We start from the raw sequence: 12,015 nt of genomic DNA, 5'->3' as shown, positions 1-12,015 counted from the left end.
AACTTTTTCCAATAGAAATAAAATGCTGGTTGATCAAGCTGACTGAATTTTTCCAAGTAACAGCAAAAATCATGATTAAGCGATGACATGAAATACATTTCCTCATATGTGGTGACTCTTCTTCCTTTGTACTTGTTTACTCACATGTGTAATTTTGTCATTACAAACAGATAAACATGGAGACAGAACATAGATAAACCTTGTCTTGACACTCCCCTTCTTTGTTTTCCTCTGGGTTCTTTCCCCTTTCCTTTTTACTTTTTCCTTCTAATTCTGGCTATGAAAGGTCACAAACACAGAGATTATTTTACTCATCAAAGTCTAGGTGAATGACAGGTCATGGTGGTCAAGGACGAGCTGTGTTACAGAATGGTTATAAGCCTCTTGGGTTTTTTTCCACTTGTGAGGCCTTTTAATTACTGTTTTGTTTTTAATAATGTTAAGCTACACTTTAACAAGGCATTTCCCTAGCATTTCATTATAGAAGCAGCAATAAGGTGCTACGCCAGCTTTTAAACTAAAACAGTGAACAGATGGCATGCGTGCCATGCGTACCACACATTGCCACAAGCCACTTACAGTCCCACCTCTACTGACCACAATTTAAAGTCTAGAACTATGTTACCAAACCACATTAACTAGATTCATACTGATCATTCATCTACTGAACTAGATCTTGCTTCTCTACTACTTATTTTTAATAGAAGTCCAGAATACTGAAATAGCAAAACATAGGTCTACATTACCCAAGTCTCTGTTACTGCTGTGTGTTTCATGTAGGTCAGTGTCTATACCACATCCCAGTTCACATTTTTACTTATTTAGAATAGACCTGTATAGTATTTCACACATTTACCAACACCTTGCAAACAGCTTCCTGCTAGTTTGTTTTGTTTTAAATAAATTATTCCAAAGCATGTTTAAAAAGATCTTAATTAACCAGCAGCTGATATATTCAATGACAAGAGAACAATTCAACTTTTCCAGTGTTTTTGTTGTGTTTCCACACCTTAGGTAAGGAATTCTGGTTTTCATGTCAATTTAGCAACAATAATAGCTGTTCTGGGATTAGGGCTCACAGACATACAGGTTACTACAAAGAAAAAAGTCTTTATCCCTATATATCTATTATATCGCAAGTAACACAAATATTTGTAAGCATAATGGACATAGACCACAAATATATTGACATATCAACAATATGAAGGAAACAGAGGTTGGAATTAAGAAGGAAATGGACATTGCCTTCCCCTCCTTTCATCCCTGATACTTGTATAGTGACGAGAACATTCACACGGAGGGGAAAGTGCTGCTCACAGAACTGGTTTTCATTTGAATTAGCATCGCTAGTATGAACTAAGTAGGGAGCAAGAACTAAAATAAATTAAAAAAAATAAATCTACTACACCAATGGCAATGACCAATAGTAAACACTCATCACCATTTTTTGGTTGGAAAACCAATGCCAGTTACAAATTACCTACTAAAATATAGCAGGTGTATTACGTGTAAGGAGCACCAATAACAGCTAAACCTTCTCCTGCTGCTTCAGAAGAGTGCAGATTGGCAGGTATGACACAGGACCTACAGCAGACTTGAGCCCTCCTGAAAAAGGGGCAGGACAGTAGACAGCTTGTTCTAACATTAGAAACCTTTATTTAGCATTCTGAATGTTTCAAAAGGAGGTGTGTTTTTCATAATTTCGTCATGTAACATCTTACCAGGGAGTTTCTTTTCAGACTTGAGTGTTTCTGTAATAGTAATATTAGTAACAAAGTAGCTTTTGGAGATTTTCATATCAGTGATTTCCAATACAGGTCTTGTGAAAGAATAGTATACCTTCCATTTACTTTTCCTTCTAACCCCCAAAATATTTGACAAAATAACCATGTTGCAATCTTTTTGACTACAAAGATCTCCAAGAATATTTTCTATTGCCCAAATACTGTTAAGGATTCTGGAATGATCAGGATCTGGGACTGCCTGAAGAGAGAACCACAGAATTTAGGATAGATTGGTAGCCCTGTTGAGTATCTCAGCTTTGACTTTGGAAACATCACTAACACTGTCTGACAAGCTTCAGTTTTTTTGTCTGTAAGACACATCTAACTTCCTCATTGAGATAAGATGATGTGAAAATAAAAAGTTACTTTCAATGGCCTTGAGCATCATTTCAGTTCTTTATTGAGTTTAATGAAGACAAGATTATTTTTTATTCATTTGACACCATAGCAACTCCCTCAGTAATAGTGATACACAATTTGAAAATCTGTGGTCTGCAGGATGCAGCTTTATACCATTTTAAAGTGAGATTGGAAATGTTCCTCAGATGCAAGCTTCAATTAAAAGTCCTCCAGACTTCACAGAAAGTGTCTTCTTTCTTGGTGTGCTTAGCTCCTGTGTCCAGGAGGTGTTAGCTATGTAGGTGCATTACCACATGGAGAGAGGTGATTAAGCACACATATATTCCAAGTATTAATAATCTGCATGCTCCACATGACACTGCCCAAGCCAACCCTTTTACCAGAATATTTTGCTTTCATGACTAGAAAATGCAAACATCTGTTGCCAGTACTTATAACACAAGAATCTTGAACAGGAAAATAGAGAGAGGATAAGATTATTGTGCTCACTAAAAAATTCTTCTTCACCCACCGGTTTCACCAGCAGTGATCATTTCACCTGACCCTCTTCTTCTGCTTCCAGTCCAGTGCTGTGATTTTGAAATCACACTATTTACCAAAAGTAAGGCATCTGAATCCTGCTCTGACTGCTTAAACAAAGGAAGGATGATCATCCTCAGTGAATAGCTATGAGCAGACAGGAAGCTAAGTTTATACAAAGTGAACCTGTGACTGAGCTGGGAAGGGAAGCAGAAACTCCCAAGTCCCAGCCCAATGCTGTGTAACTACTGGCCCATCCTTCTTAATAATGTTCTTGCGTTAAAGAAAAAAAGAAATAAATTAATCAATTAATTATGGGCTTCCTGCAGCAATATAGTACTTAAAATTGTAATAAATGTGTGTCTATACAACATGAAAATATAGTTAATAAGAACCATCCCAATGAGTAATTCAAGACTTGAGCAACTAACATTATTTTGAAAGCCTTCATTAAAAAGTTCTTCTTTACCTTCCCATTTGGTCCACTGACCCTGCTATCTGGGACCATCTCATGTGAATTGCTTCCTTTACCTCCTCTGTACTGAGAGATGATACCAAATCAAGTGCCTACCTTTAATCACACATCTGATCCAGTAAGGCTGATCAAAGTGGATTGAAGTAAACAGTAGTGACATTATTGTGTGACTCAGCAGCTCAGCTGCCCAAGCACACAATATAGATTTTGGCTAATGCTCAAAGAAAGGACCCAGAAAGTGGTCTTGCAAGCCACAAAGGCAGTTTACCTTATTACTCCTTGCCAGACTCTCTACTTATGTGGAAGAGCTCTGTTCAAAATGAGGGTACAAATACAGGACTCCACCAGGGAACAAATACAGAAGGGAGGCAGGTCTCAATTTTATTTTGAATGGATATAGCATAGATTAAGCTTTGATCTCGCCGCTGCTTTTAACTATGCTGGGAGAACACTTAGGTCAACTGCATGACTTTTAAAAGTCCTATCCTAGATCAATATGCAGGCAAACAAAAAAGCCATTTTCCTATGTAATCAACCATTACACAAGCATCTCAAATTTGTTAGTTTTAACAGAAAACTGTTGGAATTGCTACTATTTCAGTACAGATCAAAACTTCCTTATCCCAAACTAGGAAATACTCTGTCTAGTACCTCCTTCATAGTGATAACTGCTCTGACATCCTTTTCCTGACTTTCTTTACATCACCCACAGTCACATGCAGACCACTCTCATCTCCTTGGTACACCATGCCTCTACCTCCTACTCCCTCCATCAGCTTGGGGAGCAATGGCAAATACAGCCTGTTGAAGAATCATAGAGGAGGGCGTTCCTAAAGGAGTCACAGCAAGATCCTTCTTCAAAAGTCAACCTCTGGGGACCAGGGAAAGCCCAGGCTGATTTTCACAGAATACCCTGGAGTCTTCTTCCATAGAGCAGCGAAGCATTATGGCACTCCTAGGGCTGGGGTCAGCCATAGAGAGCAAAAACCTTAATCAGGTCATAGGAACTTCTAGGTGGCAATGTCCTGATCTCAGGTTCATCGATCAGCCAGTGAGAGTTGGTTTTTTTTTTTTCCTTTGATGATGCAATGTTTTTAAATTAATGCCTTTGGTAGAACTTAGGTGGGTGGGGATTAAGAAAACCAGTTTGAACTAGTCTCCAGCCTTTATGAATGCTCCAGCTCTCATACTAATGATGATTGAATTAATGTCTTAACAAACACATTTGTTTTTCTAATTCGCCTCCACACTCATAATTGCTGTAACTCCAAACCCAACACCCAAATATTAAAGCACAGATGACATTTAGCATCCCATGTTCTTTGGAACTCAAAACTATTGAGATCCCTCCTGAGGTAAACTGTGAAGCACAATGCCTCTCACCAGAAAGAGAATCCTGCAAGCCAGGAATGAATCTAAGAAGAATCAGTCTCCAAAGGAGGCATTTTTTTACCAGCACATTCTAACTGCATTTCCCTTCATAGTTTACTGTAAACCCAGTTCTTTCAGCTGCTGCTCCATGAGCACTCAGTGTAGACCCAAAGTTGCGAAGTCCATGAGTACTTTGGGCTGGGAGTTCTTACTTCATCTTTGATGTTAGCAGGCTTACAGCTGAACTACAACTTCAGCACTGCATTACTTACAAACCACTTCACAAATGTTCACTTCAGTTTTTTTCTGCATCTGAAGAACTTTCATGGATAGTGCAAATAGCTAGCTTCTTCCTGTAGCCCTTATTGTCCCCCTTAAAAATCCATTCTCAGAAAAAACTTCTTGGAAGTTTTCTGAGGGAGCAATTTCCATGTAAGAAAGCAGATTAGAGAAATGAAAGTATTTTAAGGAATGTGTTGGCCTTGTCATTTTTAAACAGAAATTATGAAAACATTCCACATTAACTTTTATTTTATAAGATGCTATCAAATGATAAACTTTTCTACCATTTGCCAATAAAATGGAAGAAAATCACAAAAACATTTTCCAGGAAATTTTCAAGACTTTAAATTTTTCTCACAACTTCAGAAAATTCAATGCCTTGAAATTTCTCTTGGGAGGTGAATATCATTTATTGGATGTGAAGATAATACTAATATGGGACTATGGACATTATCTAAAGGCTATTGTAGAAAAAGACTTACTGGAAAGAAAGTAATTTTTGCAATAATGTTTAGATCAAGCACTTACTTCCTTAATTCATGATGGAAAAAAATTCTACATCAGTTGTAGGGGACCTAAACATCGAGGAAATCATTATTTTGCTACTCGAATTTTTATTTTAAGTTGCCTTTTTCCATGGACTAAACCCAGATTTGTCATATACTGTAAGGTGATAAATGTAGAGGAGGAATAGTTTGGAACTGGCATACTGAGAGCTAATTCACATTAAAAAAAAATAATTTTAAAAAAGAAAGTTTTGTATGAATCTCATGGGAAAAACTGGATATTAATGAGATATAGCCACTGAAAAACAAAATATATTCAATAGAGAAATGAAAGAAAAAAAGCCAGAAACATTAAATAAGAGCTATAATAGATCTGGTTAGAGTCTTCATGAAGGTTCACTGGTAAGTAGCTAGGCATTCGTGTGATTGTAAAAAGCATGATCAACGATTGTAAAAAGACCAAAGCTGCAAATAAACATACAAATGCAAATTCACCTACTTTAATCATACAAAGCATGATTAAAGACCCTTGTAAACCAACCAAAAGAACACACTTCTTTTTTTATAATGAATGCTCTTAAACTACTAAGTCACGTGGGTCGACTGATTTTTTAGACGCTTCCCACTGAACCACTGAGCTGATAGAAGTGTTGCTTTTAATTGAGGAAATAAAAATGCTTTTAACTGCCGGTCCCATACTGTTGTTTTAGACACCCTCAGACATAGAAAAAGGAAATAAAATGCTTAGACTCTGAGTTGGGCCCATAGATTCACAGTAAATGTAGAGAAAACATTATCCTATAAGCTGTATAAAACTGACGCCCTTAGCTTAAACTGAAGATTCATCTAGTTCAGTATCCAGAGCTGCATATAGTGTACACAGTGTGGGCATACTATGGCACAGTGAAAGGAAACACTGATATTTCCTTTCTCTCTCTTCCTTTCTTCGTATCTTCCACTGCTTGGTTTCCTTTTTCACTACCACTGAGCATGGAGATGACATATTCAGTGGCCTAACCATAATCATTGCAAAATCTCTATTCTAAGTAGCAATGACTAACTTAAGACACCACAACACCATATATAAACCTAGGGCTTCTTTCGTCCTATTATTTCCTTTGTATTTGTTGGCAGCAATTTTCTTTTGCCATTTTATCAGACAGTCACTGAGTACCATGAGATCCTTACCTATAAACAAGATAGAAGCACCAGGAAAACGTGTCACCTCGCAGTTCATTAAAGTCCCACCTAATCTCTTTCTGTGAATAACACATGCATGCACTTATTTCTTATAAAGGGTCTTCTCTCCATGCTCATTTAGGGGGTTTTGAGATCCTTCATTGAGGAATCTTATCTTTTTTATGAACTATGTGACATGCATCAGTCAAACTATGACAATCTTCACACATACTAACTCTTTAAAAGAATCATTTGATAAAAGATTCTGGCTAGAGCTGTAAAAAAAAATAAAACAAAACAATAAAAATGCCTCTATAATTTAGCAGCAAAAGGAGGACTAAGGAAACACAGTGACAAAGGATGAGGAAAAGGATGAGGTACTTAATGCTTTCTTTGCCCCAGACTTTAACAGTAAGACCAGACCCCCTGAGCTGGAAGATGGTGATGGGGAGCAGGATGGAGCCCCCATAATCCAAGGTGAATGGTCAGCGACCTGCTACACCACTTAGACACACACAAGCCTGTGGGGCCCAATTGGGTCCACCCGAGCTTTCCATCATTTATCAGCAGCCCTGGCTAACCAAGGAGGTCCCAGTTGACTGGAGGCTACCAAATGTGATGCCCATCTACAGGAACAGCCAGAAGAAGGATCCGGAGAACTACAGACCTGTCAGTCTGACCTTAGTGCTGGAGAAGGTTACAGAGCAGATCACCTTGAGTGCCATCACATGGCACGTCCAGGACAAGCAGGTGATCGGGCCCAGTCAGCACAGGTTTATGAAAGGCAGATCCTGCTTGACTAACCTGATCTCCTTACATGACAAGGTGACCCGCTTACTGGATGAGGGGAAAGCTGTGGAAGTCGTCTACCTGGACTTTAGTAAAGCCTTTGACACCATTTCCCACAGCATTCTCTTGGAGAAACTGACTGCTCATGGCTTGGATGGGTGTGTGGTTCACTGGGTAAACAACTGGCTGGATGGCCAGGCACAAAGTATGGTGGTGAATGGATTTAAATCCAGTCGGTGGCTGGCCACAAGGGGAGTTCCCCTGTTCTCAGTGCTGGGGCCAGCTTTCTTTAATATCGTTGTCAATGATCTGGATGAGGGGATTGAGTTGAACCTCAGTTTGCAGACAACACCAAGCTGGGCGGGAATGTTGATCTGCTTGAGGGTAGGAAGGCTTTGCAGAGGGATCAGGACAAGCTGGATCAATGGGCCAAGGCCAACTGTATGGGGTCCAACAAGGTGGTGTGCCAGGTTCTTCACGTGGGTCACAACAACCCCATGCAATGCTGTAGACTTTGAGAAGAGTGGGTAAAAAGCTGCTCAGTGGAAAAGGACAGGAATGTGTTGGTCAAGAGCTGGATGAAGATGAGCCAGCTCGTTCCCAGAAAGTCAACAGCATCCGGGCCTGTGTCAGAAATAGTGCGTCCAGCAGGATCAGGGAAATGATTGTCCCCCTGTACTTGGCATTGGTGAGGCTGCACCTCAAATACTGTGTTCAGTTCTGGGCCACTCACTACCAAGAGAGATATTGAGGTGCTGGAGAGTACCCAAAGAAGGTCAGCAAAGCTGGTGAAAGGTCTGGAGCACGAGTACTATGAGGAGTGGCTGAGGGAACTGGGGTTGTTTAGTCTGGAGAAGAGAAGGCTCAGGAGGGAACCTTATAGCTCTCTGTAAGTGCCTGAGATGAGTTTGTAGCAAGGTGGGTGTTGGTTTCTTCTTCCAGCTAACAACTAACTAATAGGACAAGAGGAAAGGGGCTCAAGTAACACTAGGGGAGGTTTAGATTGGATCAGTGGAAATATTTCTCCACCAAAAGGGTTACAGAGTATTGGAACAGGCTTCCCAGGGAAGTGGCTGAGTCACCATCCTGGAGGTATTTAAAAGACCTGTGGATGTGGCACTTAGAGATATGGTTTAGCGGCGGGACTTTATGATCTTTAAGGTTCTTTTTCAGCCTCAATAATTCTATTATTCTGTGTTGGTCTTTTTGGTATTTTTCATCTTTATCCATATAACTACAAATTCTCAGTTTCCAAAATGCCAAAGTTGAGCTGACTGTTCTGCAATTCACTGCATGCTTGTCTGCATCTTTTTTAGAATCTTACATCACATTTGTCTCTTCTTCTTTCTCTGATACAGGGACCTGTCTAACTGATGCATCACAGATGAAAGCTTAACATTTTTCTTCTTGAGACAGCTAAGAGCTCTTGCATACATTCAAACAGTCCTGGCAATTTATTGTGTTGTTTTGTGGTGGGTTTTTTTTTTTAAGTCTTCTATTGTTGCCTTAACTTGAAGTAGCTGCTCAGGCTCAGCCACTGCAGAAGAATTAAACATGGACTGAGCTTTCCTGTTTTGCCAGTATCCCCATTGAGCATTTCTTCTACCTCTTGAACATCTACGGTTCTCTCAGACTATTTGGCAAATACCTTTCTGAGGTATCTGAAGAAGAATATATTATTATATGCTATTAAGCTGTAAGGTTTTTTTCCCTCAAAGTTGTCCTTTTCCTTTCTTATTACAGTTTTAGATTTAATATTGTGGGGTTGTTCTGCATAAATATGCTAACTTCTTTTTTCCTATTTAAGTTAGGTTTTTTTGGATTTACATCCAAATGCATCATTATGCATGTTTACAGGAAAGCAAACTGCAAGACCTAGTTATTTCAGAAAACTGTGACCTAGCAAGATCTGCAGTGCCTCTAGGTCAATATAAATTAGGAAGATTTGTAAGAACTGGTAAAAAAGTACCCTTTGTCAAGATTTGCTATGGATCCAGTGATATGATCAAGGCCAAATGAAACCAAATTGGCCATATCTGGTTTTCAGTTTGGGAAATACTAAATGTATTCCTTATTGCCCAACATGAATGCTGCACAGACGATATTCAGCAATTTTCATTTGGAAGTCGGTTCCTCTACAAAGAATTGACAGCATCTAAGCACTTTCCTGGGTTTCTTCTCATAATCTATTTTAAAAGTATGATCCAGATGGTCTATATTTTGTTTCTGGAATGACAGCAGCCACACATGCTAGGACTGGTAAATAGCTATAAGAGGGAGTCAAGAGTGAGCTTTTTAGAAGAGAGGCAAGATACACACATGAAGTTACACACTTAGTACAGTAGGAGTAGCACATTGTCTGCAGCCTTTGAAATAAACATTCCTGCATTTAAAAAAATGCCCAGCTTTCCCAGAAAGTTCTCCTCCTAACAGAAATAACCTACTATATGCTTAACAGGGATTTACTCAGGCCAAAGGCAGAGGGCTTTCTGAAGCTTACAGTCATTACTGTGCTGGTGTAATGTATGTGAGAAGTATATTAATAACTGTTTGCTCACAGCTGTGAAAAAAACCTGCTTGAACCATACTTGAGTCTTAACTTTGAATTACAGAAATAAATAGCAATATTAGAAACTTTTTAATGTCATGTTTATTCATTGCAGTTCTTCTACCTTAGTACATTTGTCTGTGTGTTTCAAGGCTATACAAAGACTGGTGTTAATTCTTAATACCTATTAACAGACTAACCCATTTCAGTCAATAATTTACCCCTCCTGCAACCAGAGATCAAATATATGCCATGAACATGAGCAAAGAAATAGAATAATGATAGAAGTTGTGAAAACAGAAGGCAAAAAATAGGAAAGTAAACAAGAAAAATAAATAAGCATGTGCATTATGGATGTGACTTAGTATTGTGTACCTTAATAGTAAAAACAGATCTTTATAATATTGTGGCTATACTAACCATGAAGCAGATGAGAAACAGAGTACCAATGTTGTATTACTGGACAGTCTGGGAACAGAAGGGGTTACTTCAAGAGACACAGGTGTCACTGATGCAGTATAGGTGTTACTGGTAGGGTGCTTGATCCTACAGACAATACTGGAATGGTGCTTACTACCATGGGTAATCTCCCAGGGCCAGATGATGATGGTACAGGCACTGGCACCAGGGGGGAAATGGTTTATGTTTCCTGCTGCTCAAGGGCTTCTAGAAGCTGTTTTAGGTGCAAGCATAGGCTAGAAGTAGTCTTCTGGCTGCTCTGTGCTGTCTGTGTGATTCACAAATGTTGGTGCTGGGGCACTTCACTGAACTGCAGAGATATCATCTACCTCTTAATTTCTTAGACCCAATTCTCTGATGTGGAACATTTGCCCTGAAATGAGTCTGGCCTATAAACCCTGACAGAAACAGTGGGCAGGCCAGTATACATCTGCAGGGAAAAACACACCTTCTTTGTGACCCCTTTGCAGCAGCCTAACTGGACGACAGCTGAAAGGCAAGTATGTTATAGATTCACTGGACAACTATGGTACTATGCAAGATAGTAAGCATAATGCATGTTAAGATCTATGACAGATAAAAACTTCATGTTGGTAGGAAAATGGGCACAAGTAGCAGTGCCGTAACTTGTACTCATTTGTCAGTCAACTCAAAAAAAAAAGGTGAGAAGGCAGCCATGAGGGAAGAAGCAGGCTTACACAACCCTCTCCACCCACATGCTCCTCATCTTCCCTGCTAGAAGATGTATATGTGCTATCAGTATCACACAGGCCTATTTTGTCCCAGATCTAATGACAGTTCTGCCTGAATGCAACCTTCTTAAAAAAAAAAAAGAATTAAAAAAAAAAACAAGGCCCAAACAAATATGCATCTATGACAACTTAAACTGATGAAGAGTCTCATCTACAAAAAACAGTGAATAACATCAGTTAAGAGATGGAGAGCCCTCGGTAGCCATGCCATACTCATCAGGTCAAACACTTGATTTAACAGTGGTGATCACTGCATACTTAGTATGTACATCAACTTAATCTTTTTTCAGAGGGTTCACAATTTTTCCCATGAATAGTATATTGCTTTCCAAAGTTATAACCATTAGGAAGGGCCTGTTGAATGTAATGGTAGCCGGAACAGACATAGGCACTATTTCCATGCCTGTGGCCGCCGCCGCTTCAGTGCCAGTCTCATCCACCTTTACCACAGCCTTATGAATAGCCTGTGAACAAACAGACATGTTACAAGTCAAGGCAGTACAAAACTAGGCAGCTAAATAACACTTGTGCTAAGAGTACCTGAAGAAGTTACTGGTAAGAAGCAAGCACCAGATGTGAGTCCACTGCACAAAGACAGCAAAATTGGAAAAAAAAAAACCAGCAAGCTGCCTGCAGCATAGCTTTCCTAGCACCAGAGAGGAGAAGTTCAACCCTGGTGGAGGGGCAAGCCCCAGCTAGTGAAAACTTTTGCTTTGTTTTTCTTAATCCCTGCTACCATTCATGCAGATATATGGAGTTAGACTGAAGGTTAAGAGAGCACAGCCATATTTAATTGTCTATTAAAAGTTCATATAGCTGAAGAATTAACATGCAGATTAGCACAATGAATAGTACCCTGAAATTATGTTTCCCATGTTCCTTAATGTCTTAGAAGACATGGAAGCAAAGTAGAAGTGTGAGAAACAGAGGGCTAGAGCAGAGAAACATATGTTTTACATGGCAAAATCAAGACATTCACAGACCCTAATTC

General features: G+C 39.3%; 1 protein-coding gene across 8 annotated transcripts in view; it reads right to left on the bottom strand.

Moving 5' to 3' along the window:
* Positions 1-9,897: 9,897 nt before the first annotated feature.
* The window catches only part of LOC136017319 (alpha-1-antiproteinase F-like), a 40,151-nt gene continuing 38,033 nt past the window's right edge, over positions 9,898-12,015 (bottom strand). For all 8 annotated transcript variants that reach the window (XM_065685533.1, XM_065685532.1, XM_065685526.1 and 5 more), the window contains one exon: positions 9,898-11,488. In XM_065685533.1, coding sequence (XP_065541605.1) covers positions 11,300-11,488 — 189 coding nt within the window. In that variant the 3' untranslated portion in view covers positions 9,898-11,299. The remainder of the gene's footprint in view (positions 11,489-12,015) is intronic.

Source organism: Lathamus discolor, chromosome 6 (assembly GCF_037157495.1).
Source record: "Lathamus discolor isolate bLatDis1 chromosome 6, bLatDis1.hap1, whole genome shotgun sequence".
NCBI classification, from domain to species: domain Eukaryota; kingdom Metazoa; phylum Chordata; class Aves; order Psittaciformes; family Psittacidae; genus Lathamus; species Lathamus discolor.
This window is presented reverse-complemented; position numbering and strand designations above follow the sequence as displayed.